This window comes from Talpa occidentalis, unplaced genomic scaffold, assembly GCF_014898055.3.
Source record: "Talpa occidentalis isolate TD23 unplaced genomic scaffold, MPIMG_talOcc4v2.1 talOcc4.16, whole genome shotgun sequence".
Taxonomy (NCBI): domain Eukaryota; kingdom Metazoa; phylum Chordata; class Mammalia; order Eulipotyphla; family Talpidae; genus Talpa; species Talpa occidentalis.
In genome coordinates this window covers 8,383,792-8,411,051 of record NW_023601653.1, presented here as the reverse complement: position 1 = coordinate 8,411,051, position 27,260 = coordinate 8,383,792, and the positions used below count along the sequence as shown (strand labels likewise).

The window sequence follows — 27,260 nt, the reverse complement described above, 5'->3', positions numbered from 1 at the left end:
GAATTCAACTCATCCAGAGATGTCTTTTCTGATGCAGATTACAGTTCCTGTTGGTTGTCTACAAATCTCCAAGTCTATTATCTAAAAGATAAGGCCAGCCTTCTGAACACAGAAAGGTGCGTTTTCAAATGCATTTCACCAATCCCTGTGTACCCCACAATCTTATCCTATCAAGCGAGACAAACCCATCACAGAAGCCAGAGGCACACGGCTGGTCTTCTCACACCAGCCATCATCACAAACTCCACAGGTGACCCAGAAACCAGCAAAGCAATCAAAGAAGTGGGAGAATTGTAACTTTTCCAGCCCTGGACATAATATTTAATCTCAGCCAGCCCCGCTGCATAACATGACACCTAAAGGAGAGAAGGAACAAGAGCGCGCTATTCGAGAATAAGCTATTCGAGAAAAACAACCCAAATGTGTGCCCCCTGAGGACAAACCAGCAGTACCTGTTTCTTTGTTGAGAAGGTATGTTGACATGTAGGTTTGGAAAAGAGAAGAATTAAGAGGCTAATCACAACCATCTTCAAATATGCTACAGCGGGAGGGAAGAAATGTGGTTGGGTGCCTATTGTGTGCAAAACACGGTGCTTTCCATTACAAGACCTCATTTCACTGCTTTTAATCTTCATCAACAAATGGCAGATAGGGTCCCCTGTTTTGAAAGACAAGCTCTGTGTCACTCCTGGATTATGATATAATGATTATGATATAATGGCATATGATGATTACGATATAAGGGCCTCTTAGCAGACCATGCCCCATAAGACATGGCCCCAACCTTCTGTTCCTCCTCCGCAGACCAAGGCCTCCCCACCCCCCCAGAGCTGCTCCAGCCCCATGGATATTTGATCACAGTACTTCAAGTCCAACCACTGCCAAATATGGTGCCGTTGAATGATATCCCAGGCCTGCCCTTCACAAAACCCAGACTCAATTTTGGGAAGAGGATTATGTTAGAAAGAATCATATGTGATTCTTAGACCTCATTGGTACAAAATAGGCCATGAGTATTAGACTTCCTTCCCTGTGAGTTCATGTTATCAGACCCTTCCTTTCTGAAACACACCGTCTTAGGAAACAGATAGGGTAGGCAGCAGTTTATCTACTCCCAAGTGAGAGGAACAATATAAGTTTTTCTCCCAATGGACAGCAGGGTGCTTAAAGATAGCAGCTATCTAAGGAGAGCCTCCGCAATACTCCAGAGTCCAGGACAAAGGCAATGGAGTATGAGCAGAAAGTCAATTTTTAGCGTCAACCATCAACACTTTTTGGAACTGCAGTACCGAATCCCACTTCATCATCCTTCTGATGCTGGGAATGCACAGGCATCAGGTCTAAGAGAGGAGATAAATTAGAGCTCCCGGCTAGACAGGTGATTCATGAACCAGCCCCTGCACCAGTGGCTTCCCTCTGTGAGCCGGGGACCATTCTCACCCCAGCAGTGGAGGGGGCTGGCTCTCTGGGTCAAAAGGGCGAGATCAAAGGCTGGCCTCATCTGACCACTGGCCAGAGGGCTTTGCTGATTTAAGGCAAAGTAGCCAGAGGGCGATGGTTCAGCATCGAAAAATGGTCCTTGGATGGGAAGACGGAGCCATCCCAACGCTCAGCAGCATCCTCGGTGCTGTGTATTTGCATCCTGGAAGCTCCATTCCCTGAAGTCTTTCCAATGAAGGGGTCATGCTTAATACATTCGATCCTCAGGAGCTATGAGAAGGGGAATGTCACTTAGCTTAGAGGACCCTTGTCTGGACTCAAGGGCAGTGTCTCCACTTAAACCCGGGCCAGAGAGAAGGAACAATAACAAAGTTCTGCCAGGTACTGGCTGTGGACCTGATTTGAGGTGAGGCCTTGAACCTCCCTAAGCCTGGATTCCTTAGCTGTACAAAGGGAATAATAACAGAATCGAGTGGCTGTGAGTGTGACAGTATCACACAGAACTCCAGAAACAAAGTGTGTGGTGCCAACGGCAGGGGGGTGCTCTGCAGACCCTGGGGCCCGAGATCACTGACCCCGGGGTTCTGAGCTCAGGGCTACGGAACAGGGGCCACAGTCCATGTCCCCTCCTTTCCCTCAGATCTGTTCCACTTCCACATCTACTGAATTACACACCTGTCTCTCCTGTCATTTCATTTAGATAGAGGAAGTCAAATATCAGCCTCGGCATTTATTAGCTGCCTGATATTAGACAAATACTCCTCAACTCTGTGCTTCCATTTATAAATTAGCTGTGCAATGGAGGTAATAAAACTTCCCTCGGTCCCACAGCCCTGTCGCCGGGAGGCAGGAGTGACGGCGTGCCACCACACGGATGAAGCCCCCCGTCTACTGCTGCTCCCCTTGGACTGGAGTCGGGCAGCCAAGACGTCCTGGGCCCTGTAATTTGCTAATAGGGGAGATGGAGGCCAGAACTGAATGGGCCGTGGAAAAATCAGGAAGATCAAGGAGCGGTTCACGGACAACAGAGACAAGCAGGCTGAACAGTCATTACTCAAATCCTCACTAATTGGTCATTATGGAGAGAACCCGGCCCGTCCACCGCAGATTTCCAGTAGCTCATTTTCAATCGTGCACTGGCTGCAAGTAATTTTCCTGTTCCCTGTGACTCCCTCCTTTGGCACTAACAGGGACCCTAAGGGGCTGGCGGGGGCATTCCTAGGCAGTGCCATCTCCAACAGCTGCAGCAAGTATTTCCCCGAGATGGACAGGGGAGGCTGTCACGCGTCTGCGGGATCCTGCCCCACACACTTCTTGAGGGCTCCCTTCCGCGGCTATCATCTCAGGGGGGGGCGTGTGAGTGGGCTCATGGCAACACGCGCAGGAGTCCCAGAGCCGATCTTGGGCCTTTACATGGGTGGTATGGAGGGAGCTGCCTTATTTATGCCACCGCTGGGCCACTGGGAGGCAGATCCTGGCTGTCTGTCCCTGCCCTGAGCCACCATAGTCCCCAGCAATGTGGACGGTCCTGACAGTAACTAAGAAACGCCTTCCCAGCGGCTTTATAACTACTAGGCTTCTGGGTCTGAGTTGATTGTGTAGCATTCGTTACACAAAAATTTTCACAGCTAGACATCACGCCGGGTGTTAGGGATACGGGAGTGATGAGAGCCAGACACCAGCCAGCATCCTTGGAGCCGGCTGTCTGGGAAGGAGACAGACCTTAGCCAGCGGGGGAAGCACAGCAGACTTCCCGCCCTGTGATGAACGCACTGACCACTGGCCTAGGCGCACCTGCACCCCATGAAGGCCGAGGGTTTCCCTGAGCAAACATCACTCAAGTTAAAGAACTGGGAATGATTAGCAAGGGGGCAGAGAAGGCAGGCTGGGTGTGCAGCATAACAGAGAGAGGAAGAAATTACCTGTACCCAGGGGCCTCCCCGGTGGCGCAGCGTTTGAGCGCTGGGCTGTGAAGCTGCCCGCAGCCTCTGCAGCGCCGGTTCAATCCCCGGCCACCAGCGAGGGTCCCACATGGCGCGCAGACCTCTCCTGCCGCCCGCTGCTCCCCTCAGCGGTGTACTTCGGTCTTTCTGCCTGTTTTGTTCCCCGCTCTGGTGAATTCTCTCACCCTCCTGTGCTTCTGACTGTACCCAGTGCTTGTATAAATAAACAAATAAATCTTTAAAAAAAAAAAGAAAGAAAGAAATTACCTGTACCCAGCCCCTGCAGGAGAGGAAGAGCAGGTCAGTCTGACGATCTGGTGAGTGGGCCATGATGCACCTCCTGACAGGTGAAGCTGTCAGGAGGTTGCAGGGAAAACCAACGCAGCTAAGGAGCGTGGTCTCCACCTCAGGAGCTCGGGAAATCATCTGAGGAGAGGGGTGGGAGGGGCTGGGCTTGCTTTCGGGAAAGTTGACACATGCTACTGACTGACAGGATAGATTTGGGGGCCAAGTGAGCAGAGCAGAAGGGAAGAGACAAGCCTGGGAAGGCTCACAGAGCTCAGACGAGGGTGGGGACAGCACCCCAGAGCAGGGCAGGGGGACGTCACCTAGACTGTGGAGTAGTTAGTGATGGGTGAGAGAAGGGCCATACAAAGACAACTCTTGGTTCCAGAGGAACAGCTAAGTAGATGGTGGTGCTCTAAGTCAGGAGAAGTCGGTGGGGGAAGTAGGAAGAGCTTGGTTTGGGATTGGTTGAGCTGGATTATGTATAAAATTCTTATTATTGTTACCATTATCATTGATAACAAACAAATGCATGTTTTACAAAATGCTTTTGTACTTATTGTCTTTACTGAATCCTAAGTGTCTCAGGGGATACAGGATTGTGGGCGGTAGGGGTTTAATTGGTTGAGAAATTAAACGGGGGTGTTGGGGACCCTACTCGGGGCAGCCAGGAGCTGTTGTCCTACAGGACAGGACTCTGGAGTCGATATCCTTGGAACACATCACGTTGTATTATTTTTAATTTTTCTCCTGCTTTAAGCCATGGAGTCTTCAATTCAAATAGATATAAATCTGACATGTAAATGAATGAACAACCTAGAATAAAGTGAGCAAGAGGATGGACTTAAGTCTGGCCCGCTCCCTCGCCCCTTTCTTTTTTTTTAAAGATTTATTTTTATTTATTTATGCATGAAAGAGCTGGGGTGCAGGCCAGAGATGCGGGGGTGGGTGAGAGGATTCACCAGAGACAGAGTGGGGAGCAGAACAGGCAGATCTGCTGAAATACACTGCTGAGGGGAGCAGCGGGCAAGATAGGAGAGGTCTGCCGCTCCGTGTGGGTAGCTCCCTGGCCGGGGATCAAACTCGTGTTGCCGTGGCTGCCAATAACTTCATTATGCTGAGACTTAACCCCTTGTGCCACCAGGGAGACTCTCCCTGTCCCCTTAAATCAGGGCCTCTTGGAAGCCCACGGGGTCCTAGTAACAGATGACAATCCGTGGTGCCTTTTTCTTCAATCTCCATGGATTTCATAACATTACAATCGGGAACATTTTGTTCCTATGTTGCCTTGGCTGCAAAGAGTTGTAGGACATTTTCAAGACCCTGCTGAACTTCAGGCACTGCTGGGCCTTCTCCTGAGTCAACTTATTGAATCCCTGCTCCTACCCCACCCCACCCCCCCTTTTGATGGCCCAGTGAGTTTTCCTACAAAGTAGAGGGCACAGACTTGCCAGGGACACAGCAGAGAGCAGCAAGGGAAAGGAGAAGCAGGATCCGGGAGGCAGAGGCCTCCCCCTTGCCAGATGCAGCTCCTCCCCTCCCCTTGCTTTTTCCCCATGGTGTTGGCGCTGAGACCCTGGGAGATAGAGTGGCTTGCTTTCACCTTAATTAGTGCAGCAATTTGCTAAATTTTGTTTTTCCCTTTTTAAGAGTGTTAATCAATTTTAGCTCAGAATAGATTGGAATGGCACACAAATTACCACGACAATCCCCAAATGCTAAATTCTAAAGATCTCGATCAACCTCAGAGTCTGAAATATAGGAAATCAGAAACTCTGGCTGGCATCTTTCTGATCTGTTTAAAATGTTACGACTGTGAAATGAAAGATAATGGCTTTATGGGGTTTGGAACAAGCCGTTTGCTCAAATCAGCCTCATGCTCAGGGCTTTAGTCCTTCCTGAGGTGATGGGCAATAGAACATCAACAGAGATCTGCAAAGTTACATGTTCCTCTAATAATATAGCAATTTGCTCTATCCACAGGCATTACAGCGTACCAACTATGCACCAGAAATTCAGAATACAGAAATACTCTCACCCTCCCCACCCCCTTAAGACGATTCTACACTAAAGCAGGAGATAGGCAAGTTAAGAGAAAATACCGTCCTCTTTCCTAGAGAGGGGGCAATGCGGCTGAGTTTTGAATGATGAGTAGAAATGGTGACAAAGTAGGTGGAAGGGAATGTCAGCTAAAAGCAACAGCATAAGCAAACACTCAAACATAGAAGAGAGGACACAGAAAGCCAGAGGCAGTTTTTTAGAGCTAAGTAATCGGGTGAATCTGCAGGAATGACAAGACACGAGACTGCAAGAAGAGTGAACAGGCAGAATACGCAGGCCTTCTTAATCAGACGGTGAATTTCAATCTTGATGTAAGCAAAGTGGCACTACAGAATGGCTTAAGCAAGGGAGTGACATGACCAAGTGGGTCTCAGTTGACTGAAATCCTCTGGCCCAACATAATTCTTATATTTATTCAACCGTCTCTTAAAACACACCCACAGCTATTTTTTCATTTGAGCCACTTAAATATCCCATGAAGTTGGTATTATAATCACCTTTCTATCTAACGGAAGTAAAGGTTATTTACGTTGTGCCTGATGATAAATAAATGACAATACATGAATTCAAACTCAGGTGCCCTGAAAGCTGAGTCCAGCATTTATATCGCAGAGTAACGGCTACTCTAAAAGGATCATAACTCTCTCCTAGACACCAGGCTTATGGCCTCCAGAATCTACAGGCCTTGTGGCCAGAAATGCACAAACCAAAACAAGGGATTATGTTAGTACTTTTTTTTTATTTTTGCATAGAAAAATGGAGTGTAGGGGGGCTCCCTAGTGGCACAAGGGGTTAAGTCACAACCTATGAAGCTATTCACAAACACTGCAGCATGAGTTTGATCCCTGGCCAGGGAACTGACCCACATGGCACAGCAGAGCTCTCCTGCCTTGCCTGCTGCTCCCCTCAGCAGTAGATTTCAGTCAATCTGCCTGTTCTGCTCCCTGCTCTGTCTCTGATGAATCCTCTCACCCCCACACTTCTGGCCTGTACCCCAGTTCTTGTATGCATAAATAAATAAATCTTAATTTTTTTTAAAAATGTAGTGTAGGCCAGAGATGCGGGGGGTGAGAGGGTTCACCAGAGACAGAGTGGGGAGCAGAACAGGCAGATTGACTGAAAAACACTGCTGAGGGGAGCTGCAGGCGTGACAGGAGAGGTCTGCTGCGCCATGTGGGACAGCTCCCTGGCTGGGGATCGAACTCAGGCCATAGCAGTGACAGCACTGAGACTTAACCCCAAGGCCACCAGGGAGGTCCTTAGTGCTTTTAAAAATAAAAGGAGATTTCCGGCAGGTTGCTGAGATTTGTGTCATTCCTGAGGTCTAAGTCAAACATAAGAAAATCCCCAGCCATGTGCAACCAAGGAGGCCCCACGCCCTGGCCCTACCTTCAGTTCATCAGCGTTGTAGAAGTCCACACGCACGGCGGGCACCATCCAGGTCTGGAAGAGCGTCGCCAGGATCTGCTCAGCAATGGAGTCGGCGATGAGGTGGAAGTGCAGAGGGTTCCGCCTGCGAGAAGGGAGAGGTAGGGGAATCAGGGGGGAAACTGAGGCTTTGGCATTCCAGCTACAGAAACGCATGAGGAGCAATTTTTAATGTGTGGGCAGGTTCATCAGCAACTGTGAGCATGAATCAGTCTAGCTACTAAGCCAGGGAAGACAAGCGAGGGTGTCAGGGCTAAGCTGTCCCACCCAAATTCAGTGTTTCTTGGAGGTGATGACCGCGGTCCATACAGGGAAGCCAACCACCACACTGGCTTAGAGGGTATTTGTTGTTTCTAAAAATCTGAGGTCAAGCACATGTGACAGCTTGGCCATCCTCGGGCAGCACATGACGGAGGATAAAGCCTCAGGCTGGCTGGAGGAGCTGGCACAGCAGGCAGGTGCTGCTCCACAGCACCACACTGGGTCATTTTCTGCACGCTGCTCCCCAAAATGAAACCCAGCATCCAAGACAGCTTCAGCTGGGACTCCGACCACTGAATGTCAGCTTGCCCTCATTTTTACTATTTGCGCAGCTTTGATTCAATCCACTTCATCCTGCCAGCTGTCACCGAGGCAGCGCCCAACACAGAGAACAACGTTGCACAAGGGCAAAGCTTCTGGAGTCAAATGGAAACGGTATGAAATGCATTGATCATCATAGCTTAGCCTCACCACCTTAAATGTGCTCAGGACACTTGCATTACACTCCCGCTGGGCGATGATATGAGTCATTTTGCCCCCTCCCCAAATTTGTATGTTGACTCCTAACCCCTAAGGAGATAGCATTAAGAGGTGGGGTCTTTGGAAGGTGCTTAGGCAGTGAGAAGATAATCTTCTGGAATGGGTTGGATGCCCTTAGAGAAGAGGGTTCTGGGAAATTCCTCATGCCTTCCACCAAGCAAGGACATATGAGAAGTTGTCCGTCTGCAGGTAGGAATCAGGACCAGAACCAAAACTAAAATCACCAGAACCAAGCTATATTGGCACTATGACCTTGGACTTCCCAGCCGCCAGAACCATGAGAAATAAATGTCCAAGGTTTATGCGCCACCCAGTTTATAGATTGTATGGCCACTGTGATCAATATTAACTTAGGAAATTGTTACTCTCTCTACTGCTTTTGTATCACTTTTCAAATAAAGTATTTCCAATTAGTTCCTCCATCCATACACAAAAAATGAGCTGAATGAATAAAAGATCCACAAAAAGATCTATCAAGCATTACAGACATGTAAGACGTAACAGGGATGGAGGATTTGAGTGAACTCAGAATCCACCGGCAGAAGTAGAGAAAGAGGGAATACAAGTAACTATATAAACATTAGAATATGGGTGTCCCGTAACACCGGGATGCCACACTCAACAGCAGAGTTTGGGAGTGGCACACCTCCCCAGGAGACATTTGAATCAACTGACAGTGGTTCAGTTGTATGGTGTCCAGCCTGCACAACTGTACAGGACATCTCTGCAAGATGGGTGCAGAAGCTACAGGAATGAGGCTGGAAGAGCCCACTTCTTGCTGGTGGAGAATCTAGCAAGTTTCCATGGATTACGTGCAATGAACCTAGACCTTTGGATAAGAAAAGATGGTGGGTAGACAAAGGCATCAGCAGGATGTAACAGAATGAAGAAAGGGACAAAATGGGCATGTACACAGCATGTACATGAAATGATAAAAGTCATACGAGGGTAGACCTCAGGACAACATTCATTGGGCACCTACTCTATGTTGAGAATTGGGAGGGTAAGAAGAAAAACAGAGAAAGGCTTAATAACAGGCTAGGCCAGAGGTGTGAATTCCTAAGAACTATGAATATCATCCTCTAAGCAAAAGAGTCAGGCAGGTTTGGGGGCTTAGGTTTGAGGGCTCAGCAGCAGCAGATCAAAGTTGTAATGTCGGGAGGTTCATCTGGTTATAGAGCAGAAGATGCGCAGCCGGGGTAAGAGGAACAGGCCCCTAGAGGTGGGAACTACAAGAATTCCTTCGAGCTTTGTTCCTCTGATTTAGCCTATCTCTTCAGAAGGAAGAGTGAATCCAGAAAGACACAGGCAATACTGGGTATTTTAATTATCAAAGGGGTCAGTGTGCCTCAAAAAATTTAGTGTAACATTACCATTGCTGAGTTACTCAACAAATCCATTCCTCCTCATGTACAAAGGATATAGGAAAACATATGCCTCCAGACAAAAGCTTATACACGAATCTTCATTGTCGCACTAGTTATAATCATCAAGAAGAGACTAGCCAATGGCCTCCAAATGATGAATCGATAAGCAAACTGCGGTATGCCCATATAAAGGAATATCACTGGGCAATGAAAAAGAATTGTATTTTTGATACATGTGACAACATGGATTACCCCTGAAAACATTATGCTAAATGACAGAAACCAATCACAGAACACTACATAGTACATGACTTCAACTAAATGAGTGTCTGGAATAAACAAATCATAGAAACAGAAAAGTAGCCCTGGGATGGGCACAGATGGTCCAATTGAAGAATTCGGTCGAGAGAAGAGGCCAGGTCTGCTCAGATGTTCCTGGGTTTCCTTTTGAGTGGGTTTTGTTGTCAGAAAATGGTTTGCTCATGTGGGAAAGTCCTCAATTGTCTAGTCTGCTTTTGACTGCAAGGTAAACCTGATTCATGGGAACAAAAAAGAGAGATTGTGGCCACCTTTGAAAGAACATTCTACAGTTCAGGACTAGCAGCAATAAAAGTATTCCATTCTCCCTGTGTGATTTCAGAGCCTTACCTTGCAATTGGTTTCTAACTCAGGAAGGTAAGAAAAGGTTTAAATGAGCGGTCCTGCAAATTCCAAAATCAGCCAAAGGCTATGAGCCTCCATCTATTCTCTTTTGTTCAGAGTGGGAAATTAGCAAGAATTAGACAGATGTTAAGGACATATTTATCCCAAAGTGAGTTCCACCAACTCAAGATAATAAGAACCACTCAGAAGAATCAAAAAAGGAAAACTTTTCTCAATATATGACTCAATGTTACCTAATTTTTTATCTGTACCCACATCAAAAATAGCCTATTATACCAGTCACCATTATGTCTGCATTCTGGAGCACTAATTTAAGTCCACGAGGAAAGATTTCTGCCTGGACAGGTCAGATTGGGTCCACATCTTAATAGAGAATGGTTGCCTCATAGCTTGCCTGGGTTAGAAGAACACAGCCATTGCTGCAGACATCAGGACTATTCCAGACAGACCAGATCACACTTTTTTAACAAAGAAGGAAGCAAGCACATGCCTCATCTTCAGCAGCGCCTGCAGACTTTGCTCTTAATGAGCAAAGCTCCTGCTGCCTCTGGTTTCCTTAACTGCTCCCCTGTTCCAGGTTGGGAGGCAATAAATATGGTAATACAAAGAGGCAAAGATGATTAAACCCCAGCTTTCTTCCTGCCTTTCCTTTCTTATTTTGTCAGGAATGTGCCACAGCCCTTATAAGGCAATCCAGGGTCTGTTTTTATTAAAATATACAGGGACATTTGAGCTGAAATAATCCTTAATTATTAAGTTTACAATGGAATTGCAATTTCAGAAAAAGAACAAGCCCGTGACAGAAACTTGAATGCTCAGTGACTGTTACACTTAGAGATTTAATAGAACTCATTGCAGAAAAACACAGCAACCAGAGTGAGGGCTGTTCAGTGTGAGCTCTTGGTTTGTGGCCTTGATAATATGGAAAAATTCCAGGACAAGTTAGTATCATGTCAGAAAAGCCTGCCATTGGGCGAACAGAGCAACTTTCCAAAAAAATCAAAAGGCTCCGGGTTGTAGTAAAAGCAGCATGGATGTCTGGGTCTGGCAGAACCAAGGCTGGAATCCCAGGAGCATCACCTATACTCTTGTGACCTTGAACAAGCTATTTCACCTCTGTGAGCCTCAGTGTCCTCATCCATTCATGGGGATAATGGCATCTACCGTACTGGGAAAGGGTGAGTTTGAAATGCAATGGGCCATGAGATTCTTAGCTTCTGAACTATATGACTGTTCTCTATATACATATGCATTATCAAATAATACAAATCTCTTACCTGTTTAAAAGTATTACCTGATCAAAACAAGGGGGGGAGGTGGGAATTGTACGGGGACTATCACCAAGATGAAAATGCATACATTGGGCAAAAATGAAAAATGATGTAAAAAATACATAAAATAAAAAATAAATAAAATCAATGCAGCAAGTAAAAACAAAAAAAGAACTTACTCTGTTCCTTTGTTCTATTCAAATTGTAGGTTCCTCCCTTCACAATCGAAAAACTCCTTCTAGAATAAGTTTAAGTCTGAATAAGCAACAAGACAACTAGAGACAGATACTCGCCACAAATATGCTGTATTATTCTCCCAGTTCTTTAGGGGCACAAGAGAAATAAAATAGAAAAAAATCCAGCAGCTTGATATGCAAAGAAAGGGAAATAACCCAGCTTCTTCCTTGCTGCAACAGGGCTGGAGAGTGTGAGAGTAAGTAGATCATCTCACAAACAAATATTAAATTTTTACAAGCTGGTCTACCTTCCTACCCAGGAGGTAAACACTCAGCTACTAGATAATCTTTTCATCTATTCACTGCACTAACACTCAGTCTGCTGGTTTATCTGCAGTGGGGTTGGAGTTACAGGCATTTCCCAATTTTTCTGGAAACAGCCTGCCATGGATGTGACCCAGACACCTAATGTGCTATTTGCTACTAGGTGAAACTTCACTCCCGAAGAACTGGTACTGATTTTTTCATGCCCCTTTTTTTTCTCCACAAAGGTTGCCTGGTGGGGTGGCTACAAATATATAAAAAGGAATGACAAAAGCAAGAGGACTCTCCAAACAGAGTATGCAAAAATCCATCTTATGCCTGTTTTCTGCACCTCTTTTTGCCCTGCTGTGTGTGTGTGTTTGTGTAGTTGAATGCACTACGCAGATGTTTTTGAATGGTGTTGCTACACACTTTATATCATTTGTATAAATTATTACATCATTTGCCCAAGCCATGATAGACTTTTCAAAACCAGCTGCACATGGTTTACTGTTAAGGAGTTGCACAGTTGAATCCTATTGTTTTTATGTATTATTGAAATCTTAACTAGAAGCATTATTTCAGAAAAGCTTTTTTTGTAGTTAATATTATCCTTTTAAGACTGAGGGGCTAAAGTAGTTACACAGGATCAAAGTCTTGGGCATAATTACTGTGAACTTTCATTTCAAAAGGTTATGGCAATGTCGGTTCTGGCATCAGTATGTGAGAATACCCATCGCTCACTCTTTTACGATCTTTTAAAATCCTGTGTGCCCACTATCCCCGAGCACACTGCAGAAGTAAAATTGATTTGATGTAACAAAGCAAGCCTTAAATGAAATTTCCTGAAAATCTTGTCTGGAAAATAAATCTAATTACTGTAATTAACAGTGAAAGCCAAAAGAAGCATCCTGCACCACTATTATTATATTATTATTAACATTAGGAAGGTGCTTCATTTGTCAAAGTATTTTATAATCATGTATTAGTTAATCCCCATAACGTGCTGTGGAAGCAATGAAGCTATTTATAGCCAGACTTTCTGAGCTGAGAGTCTTTCAAAAGTCCTTTTGTCTTGCTATCACAATTCTTTATCACCAGCATATCAATGCGAAGAATCATTCTCATTTGTAGAATTTCAGGGATGGGACGGACGCCAGTGGTTATTTGGTCCAAGAAGATCAAGTAGTCATGGATGTGAAATGCAGGCTTTTTATAAGGCACACTAAGAAATTTGCTTTCTTCTCAAACCCCCATGCCTCCGTGAAAATCAGCAGCTGATAAAAAACCACTGCTATTTTTAAATGTAACATCTTTGTTCCCCACAGTTACTGCAAGAGCAAAAGTTTATACTCAATAGGATTCTTACAATTTCAACAACTATTGGATTTATTGCATCTGGATTTAAATAGCACTGCAGTGGCAATAATATTTACACCCAATGATAACACCAGAAATTCTTATGACTTTAAAATTTGCCATGATTGAGAAACAGCATTAACTGACTATCTGTAACTAAGCAAATGCCATTCTCTAAAAACTGGGCTTCTGTTTTTGTCAAACAGGGAGGGACCCCAGCACTTCAGTGGAGACAAGGAATAAATACACAGAAGGCTGAGACCCCTCTTTTAATTCAAGGCTTATCCTGATATCCAGTGGCACATGAAGGTCACAGGACTCCAAAAAGATTTGAAAAATGCACGGGGGGCTGAGTGGCTGTGTGGAGAGGGCCTCTGGCGTCAAGTCACAGCACAAGGTGGAGCCCTACCCAGCCACCCTTCATCTGGCATTCTCATCCGATATGCCCTGAGGATGCCCAGATATCAATCAAAATAGTGAGGAGAGAGAAGTGCAGTTCTGTGAAAAAGCAGCTGGCAGGAGCTGAGCCTGGAGCAGAGCTGACTTGGGGGGCCAGGAGGACAAGAATCTGTGGCTCGTGAGACTGGATCTGTGGGCATCCACGCAGGTTGAGAGACACCAGCTACAGGTTGGAAAAGTTCAATTTAACATAAGGCAGGACTTTCAATGGTCAGGAATGCCCAGAGGTGGGGCACGCTCTGTTGGAATAGGGTAGCAATCAGTGCCAGGTGCCTGGTGCTACCATAACAAATACCACAAGCTGGTACAAGACACCAGTGATTGGGTGGCCTGGACAGAGAGTATATTTCTCCACATTCCAGAAGCTGGTTTCTCCTGAGGCCTCTCTCCTGGGCTTGAAGATGGTCATCTTCTTACGGCCTCTTCACATCATCTTCCCTTGGGGGCGTCTCTGTCTTAATCTCTTATGAGGATCAGGGTCCACCCCAGTGACCTCAGGTTGACTTAACCACCTCTTTAAAGACTTTATCTTCACAGAGTAACATTTTGAGGAGCAAGGTGTTGAGACTCCCACAGACAGATTGGGGGGCTGAAGTGGGAGGGACACAACTCAGGCCAAAACCCAACCTATTCAAGAAGGATGTGAAAACCGAGACGACCGGTGATTCCAGCAAGGGAAGTCGATGGAGGAATTGAAGCATCAAATCTGAGGTGTCCTTGAAGGTCCCTTCAGGCCTGAGAGTGACAATTCTAAATACTGCAAGACAGGACCTAATGGCTGCTGCTAAATATTATTAACACAATAATCTCCCCAGGGTTTCAGACAAAAATTACATTTTCATGGCAGCTTAAATGATTGATGAGACATTCTGCTCTTATTTAAACCTTCCCCACGGAAAGGCCCAGGCAGGCGTCTCACGCCCGTGTCCGCTGAGCTCATCAGCCGCCCTTACCTGTGGAAGAGGACGGACTTGACTAGAGTGACCACATCCCGGCTGGCGTTGTACCCGGCGCACACGATGGCCACGTGGATGGTCTGAGAAGCAAAGACAAGAGGACGAGCAGTTAGACAGATGGACGGCAGCCTTCCTGGGGCTTCAGACCACACCACAGGGCAAAACCGCCCCTATTTCTTGCTGGAATCATTAGGGAACAAAGGGCACAGTCTGCAGCTGTGGAAAATAACTCGAGCCTGTTTTATTAAGGCCTTTTTAATTGGTTTATGGAGCTATCATCATTTGGAGACCATTAAGGCTCTGTTCAATTACATTTTGGGGGCGAGAAATGGCGGCAGCTCGGATAGACAAACATGGAGTCCCCTGCCCCCAAGTTGGGAGGCAGTGACAACTGGCCACGAGAGAGAAGGAAGAGACACTGCAGAGATGAGGTGATGGCTTGGAGCTGGGGTGGGTTCCCCAAGAGAACCAGCCGTAACGCTGTTTCTCAGGTTCTCATGTTCCTCACGGGCCCATGAACACCTCTGGGCCCCCTGGGATGGCATCAGAAAACGGAGATCTGCAGGATTGAAGGGCACCTCTGGGTCACCTTGTCTGGGTCAAGAGCACGCGAATGCTAGCGCCATCTTTCTACCCAGGGAGACCCTGGGGAAGTGGGGGGCTGGGTGACCCCTACAACATGAGATGCCATGTACGTCCTGCAGGATGTCACAGGGCAAGTGAGGGAATGATGCCAAGTGCAGATACAGGGCTCCGCACATTGTGCTCCCATCACAGCAGAAGCACCCTTGAGAGCACTGCTTCCCAAACTGGGTGCCTTAGAGCTTGGTGAGCTTCCCAAACAGGGTGACCTGGGGCCTGCAGGCTGTGAATGAGTGGCAGGTGATGAGGACACTCATCTACAGGGCCTCAAAGCCACCAGGCAAGGCCAATCCCTACCAGCCTGGCTGCCCGCTGCTGACAGCAACTTTTCCATCACCTCCTCGCCATCCGGTTCTGTTCTCTGTGTGATCCAGGACTTGATGCAGAGTGGACAGCTGCTCTAAGGCCCCCGGACTGGGAGTCACCCAGGCTCTCAAAGCAGCTGAGGGCCACTCACAGCTTCCTTTGAATTGAAACTCACCTCCTACCCGCACTGCAGCCTGTGCCAGGCTCTCCCAGAACAAGTCTCTCCCCAGCCCCAGGTTGGGCAGGTCCCTTCCTTCCCTGCCAGGGTACCCCACTTAGCCACTTCCAGAGCAGTTCTCACAGCTGGCAGCTCCCCTCTGGCTTTCGGGACAAGGAGCCCTGGTTCCAGGTCTATGCTAGCTCCCAACCCGCTGAATGGCCAAGGGAGCTTTCACCACCCCAGGACGAGTCGCATGAAAGCATGCAATGTGCTTCCAGGACCTCTTCCCATCTAATCATTAGCTCCGCTCCACCGTGACCACTTGAGCTTCATCTAGATCCTTGTGTTCTTGGAAATCCTGCAACCATGGGCTTGCCCAGACCTGCAGGGGTCTCAGAGCCTCACGCCCATTGCGCCCACTCCTTATCCTCATGGGGGGCCTATACCCCTCGAAGACCCCACCTTGCCTGGGTCCACACTGCTCCCCTGCACATCCTCTCCCTCTATTCCCGGCTCCTTCCAAGCTCAGCCGTCACTCTCAGCAGTGAGGCCCAGCCTGGGCTGCAGGGTCTCTGCTCTTGAACCTGGGGGTCAAGTCGAAAGCCAAGAGGAGATGAAAGGAATGAGAAGCATCCCAAGAGCTAACATTTACTGAGCAAATGACTACCTTCCAGGTATGGGCTTGACCCTTCATATGACAGTTCAGGAAACTCGGGCGCAGAGAGACGGGATGGGAATTCTGCACTAGTAAAGACAGGATTGGAATTCTCCAACAGTTTCTTCATGTACATTTCTGGTAGCAGGTCAATGCCCCTCCTCAGACTAGTCAGCTCAGACTCTGCTGCCCCAGATCTGAACCGACTCTGCTGGAAGCCAGGAGGAGTTCACTCCCCCTAGGATGTTGGCGACATCCTTTATGGTGTCACTTCCAGAGGGCGCAGGACACCTGGCATCGAGCAGGTGGGGGTCAGGGATGCTGCTCAGCACTCTGTGGATCCAACACAGGGCAGCCCCCTAAAAATGGCACAATCCAGTTCCCCTATAAATAGCACAGAACAGGTGCTCTAAAAATGGTATGGGGCAGCCCCTGTAAAAATGGCACAGGGCAGTTCCCCTAAAAATGGCACAGGGCAGCCCCCCAAGAAAGAACTACCTGCCCTGAAGCAAGGGTGCTGCTGAGATCACGTCTTGCTTTTAGAGCAGGGGGTGAGGGAAGGCCCGGGGATACAAATGCTACCTTTCTCAGTCTAACATACGCATGTCTTAATTTCCCCACCTGGAAAACGAAGACACCATCGCTCATCTCTGGATAATGTCTCCAAAAGACGCAGGATAAAAGACTATAATGCGATGCAACAACTGCCACCGTTTAGATCAAGAAGGCGACGGACAGGAAAGCGCCCGCACACGTGCGGGCAGGCGTCCCAGCCAGGAAGGGGACAGGAATGGCTAAAAGCTCGCTGCGCCGGGCTCTTCTGCATGGCAAATATTTATATATGCGGCCTCCGTGATATCAAACTTTGTCTTGGCTTCAGGGTTCAGGGACTTTTTAAAACAGGCCCATTAAATGTAAGCACAAGTGCGCACATTCTCAAACATTTTACAAATTTTCAATCTCTTCGGTTTCATCCAATACACCTGCCACCATGAATAAATTCATCACTGGGAGCCATGGCAGCGGGCCCTGCCTCTCAGGGAAGCAGAAAATCGGAGTGGCATTGAATATGCTCTTGAAGACCTTTGGGATCCAGATGTCATGGTCCAGAAGAGAAGGGCGGGCGGGGCCCTCGGGTAGGGGTGGCAGTGAGAGAAGGGGGTGGGAGGCAGGAGGAATGTGCCTCATCAAAGCAGATCAGAGTCTCACTATGAGGATGGTCATTCTTCCCAGGCCCTTCCCAGGGTTTCTGATTCTGACACAGGGGCATGAGGGCCGGCCTGTGTCCACGTGACTCTGAGGCTTCTGGTCCAGGGACCACATTCGGATTCCCTGCTCTATTGACAGCGCTTTGAAGAATCTGGTAAAAATTCAACATGCGCTCGCTGAGATTATGTTGAGAGAGCAAGGGGTGTTCACTGAATCTATCTGCAATACCTCTCCACCAGAGAGCTCCACTTCCCCCACTTGTCTGAAACAAGTAGAGGCAGACTCCTCCGGTGGCACCACACTCCTGAGCCATGGCATTTGGGAGTGGGGACGAGGCAATGGGAGAAAGTGGACTGCAGCTTCTACTGTGCAAAGAACACATTCCTGGAAATCTGGAGAGGTAGCTGAGGCCCCAGCTCTGCCTCTGGCCAGATGAGTGACCTTGGGCAACGCACTTAACCTCTCTGACCTTCATGGGTCCTCCAGCAAAGGAGAGGGTTAGAATCCCTACCTACAGTTATCCCAACATCCAGGGTTGCCTAAGATCCCATGGCTTGGAGTCGGCAGCAAAGCAAGAGAGTAAGTTTAAATCCACACTGCCCCTTCTTACTAAAACACACATGCAGCCATTAACATTCAAAACGTACTGCTAATGTGCCATCTAAAATCATCTTACAAACCTCCAGGGTGCTGCTCCTTTCTTGGGAAATCTCTGAGCATACTCTAAATTATTTGTGCTAAACACTGAACCACAGACCCCAAGACAAAATTATTTCAGTCTTACAGAAAACAGCAGTGGATGCCCCGTCGCTGCAGTGGAAGCCAAGACATCAAGAATTGGGCAAGAGGGAGAAGCCGCAGAGGCTGCGGGGCCCAGAGTGAGGACAGGAAGGGACAGTCCTCCCATCTCAAGCTCTTTCCCATCTTTCAAGTTATAACAGCATTACTCAGGACCTCAGTTTCCTCATTTCTAAAAAAGGGGTAATAACTATCAACTCCCAGGATGTTGGACAGATGAAACAAGAGGGTTAAAAAACAGTGCTAGAGACTGGCATCCTATAAGCAGTCGATACGTATCAGAAATCATTATTATTATTATTATTATTACTACTATAAAGAGTAATTACTGGGTCTCCCCTGGTGGCGCAGTGGTTGAGCGCTGGGCTGCAAAGCTGCCCACAGCCTCTGCAGCGCCGGGTTGATCCCCGACCACTGGCGAGGGTCCCACATGGCGCGACAGACCTCTCCTGCCATGCCCGCTGCTCCCCTCAGCAGTGTACTTGGTCAGTCTGCTTGTTCTGTTCCCCGCTCTGGCTCTGGTGAATTCTCTCACCCTCCCGCGCTTCTGACTGTACCCAGTGCTTGTGTAAATAAATAAATAAATAAATCTTTAAAAAAGAAAAAAGAGTATTTACTATGCTTTGACCTTATATATTCTCTAAAGTCAGGCATCCTTTTCTTTCCTTCTGCCTTCATTCCCCACTCCCCTTGAAGGAGACATTGATATAGTCTTTCCCCTTGATGAAACGAAGGCTTTCAGAGCTTCTGGATTCCCTTTGCTCTATTAAATGTTGGTGTTGTCTTTATTCTCTACTCATACAAGGGCAGAAGACATAGGGGTCAGGAGATGAGTGTTGAATCACTCATCATCTGGGCCACAACAGCAACTGTATAAAGTTAGGACAGATCCTTTATTTTTCTCTGCTTTAGTTTCAGCTTCATTTGTTATTGTTGTTCTTAAAGGCAAATTTTCAAAAATAATTTTTACAAGAAAACAAATATGCCAAGCAGATCAAGGCAGACCTGCTTCAAGGAGAATACAGCAGGAGGCTCCAGAAACAGTGTCCCTGGCAATGCCCGTGATGTGGTCGCCTGTCTCCAAGGATGCCTCCAGCTGGTATGCAGACTTGGGTAGCCTCTCCTGCACCAAATCAGCACTGGTCTATGTGTCTAGTTGAACTTGGTAGGAGCAGTAGATGACATGCACATCTAGGTCATATAAAAGATTGTGGTTTCTTCCTTGTCCTGCTAGATCACTAACCCCAGAGAAAGCTAGCTTCTACAGTGGAAGAATACTTGAGAAGTCCAATGGAGAAATCCCAGGCAGTCCAATGAAGAACACTCAGAAAGCTCTATGAAGAACACCCCCACAATCCAATGGAGAATACTCAGGGAGTTCTACAGAGTACACTAAGGTAGCCCAATGGAGAACACTCAAGCAGCCCTATAGAGAACACAACAGGCCAACAGAGAACACTCTTCAGTTCCAGTCAGGCCCATGCACCATCTAGGAAGCAGATTCTGCAGTCCCACTCAGGCCCACACATGACTGTTGTCTCAGTGGACATATTACCTCTCACCTAAGGAAGTCTTGAGCTACAATCCCTGCTCAATTGCAATAAGATTCCTGATTTTCAGAAATGATATGAGATAATAAATCCTTATTGTTTAAGTCCATTACATTTTGGGACAACTTGCTAATAAGCAATACATAATTCAGATTAGGGGAAGAACACTTAAAATACCACTATGGGCGCTAAGGCGCCCTGAAAATCCTTTATAAGAAAATCCTACTAGGTTTCTTCTAGCTGTAACATTCCCTAATTCCAGGGCCTGACATACGGAAGATATTTTAGTGGATTTAAATCCTTGAAGGCACCCCAAAGATGACAGACGAAGCTAATGAAATGTAAATCCAAATGCTGTAACAGTATTTCCCAATAACAACATGATGAAGATTCCACAGTCTTGAAGATGAATTATAACAATAGAATAGATCAAACACACCCAAAATTCAGCGGGGTCAGTGAGGAGCCCAGAAAATACAGGTGAGAGGTGCAAAAGTTTATAAACAGATACCTATAGCAAAATGGTAAAAGTCCTGGGTCTCCCTGGTGGTGCAAGGGGTTAAAATGCAACCTATGAAGCTATCATCAGCCACTGCAGCATGAGTTCGATCCCCAGCCAGGGAGCAACCCACATGGCGCAGCAGACCTCTCCTGACTCGCCCGCTGCTCCCCTCAGCAATGTACTTCAGTCAATCTGCCTGTTCTGTTCCCTACTCTGTCTTTGGTGGATCCTCTCACCCGCCACACCTCTGGCCTGTACCCCAGCTCTTCTATGCATAAATAAATAAATCTTTTTTAAAAAATGGTGAAGTCCTGCTGAGCTAACAAGGGTTAAATGTACATTACCTTTCATTACTATTGCAAAATGAAGTTTAAACATGGAGTCAAAGGAATGAGAGCTAGTTCCTTAAGGGTGGTTTAACATCAGAAAGCACCACTCACCGGGTTCTCTAAAAGAAGATCAGTTGTCATTTTAAAGGCTATATTCTTTGACATTCTGCACATAGAGAGATGAGCTGCATGTTCCTTTTTTTCCCCTTGAAGATGGCCGGACTTTTGGAACTGTTTAAGAGATTACATTATGAGCAGAAATGACACTGAGGTCAGATCATAAAAAGGGCCTCCTTTCTGCCTTGTTCACGGAATCCCTGTGCTTAATGCCTTCAGCTGCCCCATGAGCAGCTCTCTGTCACGCGACGGCCATGATGTGAGGAAGCCCAAGATTAGCCATGCATGGAGACCACATGGAGAGACACCAAGTCCCTAGGAAAGACTGATGCTGGGACAGCACCCACTGCTTCAGCCATGCACTGTTTTAACATCAGTCACAAAATAACAAAAACTGTGAAGCTAAGCCCTTCCTGAACCCCTGACCCACAGAAAACATTAGAGCAAATAAAATGACTGGTTAAGTCACTGCTTAAAGTCATTACATTCTAGGTAATTTGGTAGGCAGCAACAGAGAACAAGAATATTCATAATCAGTACATGTGACACTCATACCAAGCTAGTTTCCCTCTCCACTGCACTGGGAAGAACATGTTATTATTCTCCTAACAATGAAACAGATGCCAAAAGTGTAACTCAATTGCCCAATCCCCTAAGGTCACATGACTCGTGAGCGGCAAAGCAAAGCTGCCTGGGCAGGAATTCTGACTCTAGTTGCAATGATTTTTCTGCCAAACCCCAGATGACTTCCAGAATAATCCAGGAAAAAACATACACATATCTTTATACAGACAGACACAGCAGCAATCGAAGAGAATTGCTGTGCTCCCAGTTCCAGGCACACAAAAACCAGTCCCTCCGTAGAGCCCCACTCCCTGACAGCAGGAATATGCAAGAACCAAAGCATGACGTACCTGGAAGGGCAAATCATTAGGAAAAGACTATAAGAGGGAGCAAGGCCTGAGGAGGGCCCTATGTTCTATCACCAGCTACCTCAGCTGACAGCCTCAGCATCATTATGGAAGAGTTTTCTGAAATACTTGTCATACCCCAGAGAAGTTTCCACACAAAGGAGATGATGGTGGCGTCCTCAGTTCCTAGTCCTGTGCCCTGACAGGGTGTCAAGACGAGTTTCAGCATTTGGAGCTGAAAATAGTGTCAATGAAGAGAGGCTTCTATTTTGACTCCACTGACTGACATTTCTTGTTTGCCTCTATGTTTTTTTTTTCCCACTGAGATCTTTAAAGACAAAAGTGATGGTGACAGGGGAAGTCTGCTCATGGGATGAAGCCAGCTCTCCAGGGCAGCATGCACACAGAGCAGACGGTAACCAGAGATGTCGGCAACTTGAGTCTTTTGAATTCAGCTGTAGAGGCTCTAAACAGGACCAGGAGGTCATTACAGGTGAATTCCTGTCAAAGATAACATTCTGGGTCTAAGAAGCAACTTTATCAAGACAGACAGACAAGTGAATAAAATATAACTTGGGTGAAGCAAAAGACTAAGAAATAAGTTCAAGGTCTGCATTCCTAGACCATTACTTTATCTGCCAAGGAGCACAAGGAGAAAGGGAACCCCCTCATTTATTTGTGCTGTGCCTTAAAACAGTCATTTCCAATCAGTCTCTGCTATCTGTGTCATTTGGATAGATGTTTTTAGTACTCATGTTCCTGAGACCTTCTCCAAATGTTTCTCAAATCAGTAGCTCTGGGGCAGGTGAAGAAGCATGTCTGAAAGGTAATTCATGAAGAAGCATGTCTGAAAGGTAATTCTAATGCACAACCAAATATGGGAACCACCCAGGGGACAGACACCATTCACTGTAACCATAATATCTCTTCTTTCCAGTAGCAGGAACTTCAAGGTGCTAATGGGGAACATGACTTTTTTTTTTAACAAAACCTGTCATTTCCAGGCTCCCTTGCAGCTATGTGGCAGCTAAAGGCACCCTTGCAATAAAGTCTTGCCAAAGGTCCACTTCCCTATGGTCCATTTAAACATTTCATCTTTCCTGACAGCTGAATGCCCTGATGCTAATCCAAACCATGAGATGACCTTGGGAATAAACAGTACAGTGGGCAAAACCCCAAGAGTTGACATCTTGACACCAAAGCTTCAAACTTCTTCAACATAGAGAGGAATAAGATGCAAAGCCATCTGGGTGTGCCATCTAATCCTGTGCTAGATGGGTAAATTCACAGTGAAAGCTAAAGGGAATAAACTAGCTTAGATTGTTCCTCAAATTCTAATCATCTCTTGTCACCACTGAGATAGCATAAGGCAGGAACTTGATTTTAATCCCTAATTTACAGACAAGGAAACAGAGACCAGAAAGTGGTAGAACTTACTCTGTGGTGCACATATATTGAACTAGAATGGCCAGGATGCCTGTCTCCCAGCAGTTGTTTGCCCACATTATTTTGCAGGACACTTGGTACAGAAGCCCTCTTTGGAATGTATACCTCTCAGAAAACTGAGCAGGGAAAAGACCTTAGCTAGACACCAGCAGCAGGAAGGGAGACCCCTATTTTCTCTCTCTGTTTCGCTTGCTCCCCCACCCTCTTTTTCTTTTCCTATTCTATTATTCCCTTCCATGATTTCTGGTCAGTTTTTAAACAGACCTGAGTTATAAATCATATAAATATATTTGCGGAAACAAATGTTCCCCCTCTAGGCCGATACACTCAGTTAGCAGGGTTCCATCACCCTCTATACTGACCTCAACTGCCAGAAATTAAATAAGTCTTCATCCAGGCACAAACAGAAGTTCCCAGAATGTGGGACCTCGCAGACCAGCCTAGGCTAAGGGAATCTGTTAACAATACTGAGTCCTCATTTTCAAAGACATAAAAGAGATATTGACTAAAACAGGCCACGAGCAGGACTGTGGAAATGGAATGAAATGGGCTGGCAGGCAGGTAGGATGTAAGACAGGCTGACGGTAGCACCTCCTTATTTGTTTATCATCTCCTCCTCCACTTCCCAGCTCAGCATGTAAGAACCAGAAGAAAGGGAGTCTTGTCTCTTTTTCATTCATTGTTATTTCCAGCACGCAGAACAATATGAGATCCATACTGTGGGCTCAATAAATGTCTGGGGAATGAATGAATAAGTAATGATAACACGAGGATCCCCTCCCTGCCCAGCTTCTCTGTGCTTGTCTAGCTGGCCAGCTACAATGTCTCCAACCTTTTCCTGCTATGGATGTCATCTATTAACCATTCTCCGCTCTCCACCAATTATCAGGCAGCTTAGAGAATTCAAGAGAATTCTAATTATCATTGGGGCTCTCCCTAACTGTTTCAGTCCCAAATCTCCTTGAGTGATCTACATCACTCTTATCAATCCTATATCCTCCTGTGATAGGCTGTACAGAATCACCAATACTAATAACCCTAATCACAGGAATAGCCCATTAAAGTTTGCAAATTACTCAAAATTGAAAATACACTAGGTGCCAGGCACTCTTGGGGCTTTAGAGGCCACCCCATTTAATACTCCATGCAGCAGATATTACTTTCTGAAGTTTATCAATAGGACATGGGAATGTCAGAGAAGTTAGGTAACTTGCTTAAGTACACAGCAGAAACCACCAGAGCTAGGACATGAACCCGGGCCTGCTGCTGGTCTCAAAAGGTTATGTTTTTAATAGGGAGGATCTAATTTCTCTCCACAGGAAGCAGGGAGTGAGTCTATGTGTGTGTGTGTGTGTGTGTGCGCGCGCGCGTGTGTATGCATATATGTTCAGTACACACATAAGCCCAGATACACACAAGACACGCGGGATGGGAGTGCTAGACATGGGGTGAGTACATTTTCCAAATCCCAGAGTTACTTGAGAGTATGCTCTAAGATGGGGGAATGATATTAAGCCAGAAGTCCAGATGACTGCCTTAGGTTAGCAACAAGTCTTTGGTTTGAAGGGCAGAAGCTGTTCAGAAAGGGAGAATGAGGCCCAAGGAACTGCCCAAGGTGGCTACCACTCCACCACTCACACTGTAAGCAACAGGGTCGCCCATGAAGACAACTAGGTATAGAAATCCTGCGCTTGCTGAAACTCACTGACCACAAAGAAACCAGAGACAGTGTCCTTACATTTGCTCCTTTTAAATCTCTGGGGTGTGGACCTTCTGATTTCCATTTTCCAGATGGCAAAACTGACACTCAGAGAGGCTAAATGATTGGCCAGGCATACCGCTAAGTGGGCGCCCCAGCCAGATAAACAGCAGGCCTGAGGCAAGAATGCCAGCTCTCTCCAGACACCCTGGAGCTCGCTGGGGACATCTGCAAAGCGGCGGGGACCATGGGAACTTCGGATGAGGGCCCCGCTCTTTACCTCACACTTCTCCACCACCGGCTGCTGCCCGCACTCAGAGCTGTTGCCCGCCACGATGCCAGCACGCAGGCTCTCGCTGTCCCCAGTGCCCTCCTCCATGGAGTAGGTCTTGGAGTGGTTGCCCCGGCGTTGCGCGGGCCCTCGGCCCTGGGCCAGGCTGAGCTGCCGGCGGAGTGCCCGGTTCTCCTCCTCCACCTCGCGCACACGCACCTCCAGGCTCTCCCGCTCCCGCTGGCTGGAGGCGGCGTAGCGGGGGCTGTGGGGCTGGGACTCCAGTGGTGACAGAGACACCGGCTTCCCATCTGAGGGTAAAGAGAGAGCAGGAGAGAGTTAACCAGGATGAACACCACCCCCCGCCTCCCCTCCATGCACCCCAGACAGCCATCACTACATAGCAAGGCGCCTCTCACAGTACCATTGAATATGGGAAAGCAGATGGAAAGTGAATTACCACAAAAATGCATCAGGCTGAAGTGGGAACAAAGTTGAGAACAGAATGACTTACTACAGTGATAAAAACGAATCTGCTGTTTAGAGAAGATAATCGTAACATCGTTTGTCCTAATTAAATGCACTGACTTCTTTTTCCTAGTTGACGTATCTGTATGTGATAATCTCCTTATCAGTAAAGCACTATGGATACGAAGGAATAGAAGTGTAAGGAGGAAAATGAGAAGAGAAGGGAGGAGAGAAAGGTGGAGAAGAAATATAAATAATGCATGTCTGTTTAGGTCTTTCGATGTGAACTCCTATGCATCCTTCAAAACCCCACTTCAAAAGCGTCACCTCCCAGGGGATGCCTTTTTCAATTTACAAACAAAAATATCCCACTGCATATTCCAACAGCATTGTGTAGAGATTGCTATAAAATCCTGCAAAATACCATCATACTGTATTTGGAAGATTGTTTTACCAAATCCATCTCATGAAGACTAGAAGTTCAAAGAAGACATAGACTAAGTGGTACTTATCTTCATGGTAGCATGTCACAATATATGATAAATGTTGAAATGGCTGAAGCATGTGTCCATGTCTGGATAAAATATTTAAGTGCAACAAGAAAGAAAAAAGTACAAGTGTCACCAACCTCAAATTTTCCCCCCAAAAAATAGACACCCTTCAACTAAGCACCAGCCATGCTCTATTTCACGATCATTCATGGGGAGGATAAGCAGGTTAAAGTCACACAACCAGCATGCAGCAGGGCCACAATCTGAACCCAGGTCTCACTTACACCTGCGTCTGTTTACTCTCCACTTAAATGAACCTTCACAATGCACAGTCCCCCCCTTATCTGCAAGGCATATGTTCTGAGACATCCCTACTGGTACAGAACTCTATATACACTATTTTTTTCTTATACATATACACAGTGTGTCTGGGTTTTCACAAACCCTTTGATTTGCCTCCTCATGGCCTTAGGCTTACAACCTGACCTCCTGGTCTTTGCCTATCAGTGCAGGAAACAGGACTCAACAAATTCCACCACCCAGACCCCAGATTAACATGGCATCGCTGGCCCATTACAAGCCCCCACCCCAAGTTTTGAAGGTTGTCTTCCTGTTTGGTAAAACTAAATTAGTTCATGAGAAAGAAGGAGGCCGCTGCCAGCAATGGTCTTTCTCTAAGCCCTGGCGCCTTGGGAGTGGCTGGATGAGATGAGCACTGGCCTGGGGTGATGGCTGAGGGATGCTGTGTTGCCTGCCGTCTGCACAGCTCTGGGGGCCACGTGCTGCTGGGGTCTGAGGTTGTCCCTGCCCAGGCAGGTGGCAGGGATGTCCCCATTACTGACGAAGACAAGACTCTGACTGCGCCACTGTGCCCCCTGGGAGGTGCATGGGCCTGGGAGCCGGTCTCCATGACGGCACGCAGCAAGTACCGAAGGCCGGAGCTGCAGACACTCTGGGGCCCGGGGGCTCCTTCTTCACAAAAAGGCCACCAGGTCCCAAAAACCCTGGAACATTTGCAGCAAATGGGAACTCCAAGTCTGTCCTGTGGAGAAGTAACTTGTATGCTCTGAGCTTCAGCTTTCCCTTCTGCGAACTGGGAGCAAACATCTAGCCTTGAAGGGGTGACAGAAGCTTTCAGACACACCCCAATACAGAGCAGCCAGCATTGGGCCTCCCGCTGGAACACAAGACTGG

General features: G+C 46.9%; 1 protein-coding gene across 2 annotated transcripts in view; it reads right to left on the bottom strand.

Annotated features, from left to right (window-relative positions):
* LARGE1 (LARGE xylosyl- and glucuronyltransferase 1) overlaps nucleotides 1-27,260 on the bottom strand; it is a 436,269-nt gene that overhangs the window by 219,920 nt on the left and 189,089 nt on the right. For both annotated transcript variants that reach the window (XM_054696078.1, XM_037513671.2), the window contains exons 3-5: nucleotides 25,117-25,418; nucleotides 14,510-14,592; nucleotides 7,119-7,242 (exon numbers count right to left, since the gene is read on the bottom strand). In XM_054696078.1, coding sequence (XP_054552053.1) covers nucleotides 7,119-7,242; nucleotides 14,510-14,592; nucleotides 25,117-25,418 — 509 coding nt within the window. The remainder of the gene's footprint in view (nucleotides 1-7,118; nucleotides 7,243-14,509; nucleotides 14,593-25,116; nucleotides 25,419-27,260) is intronic.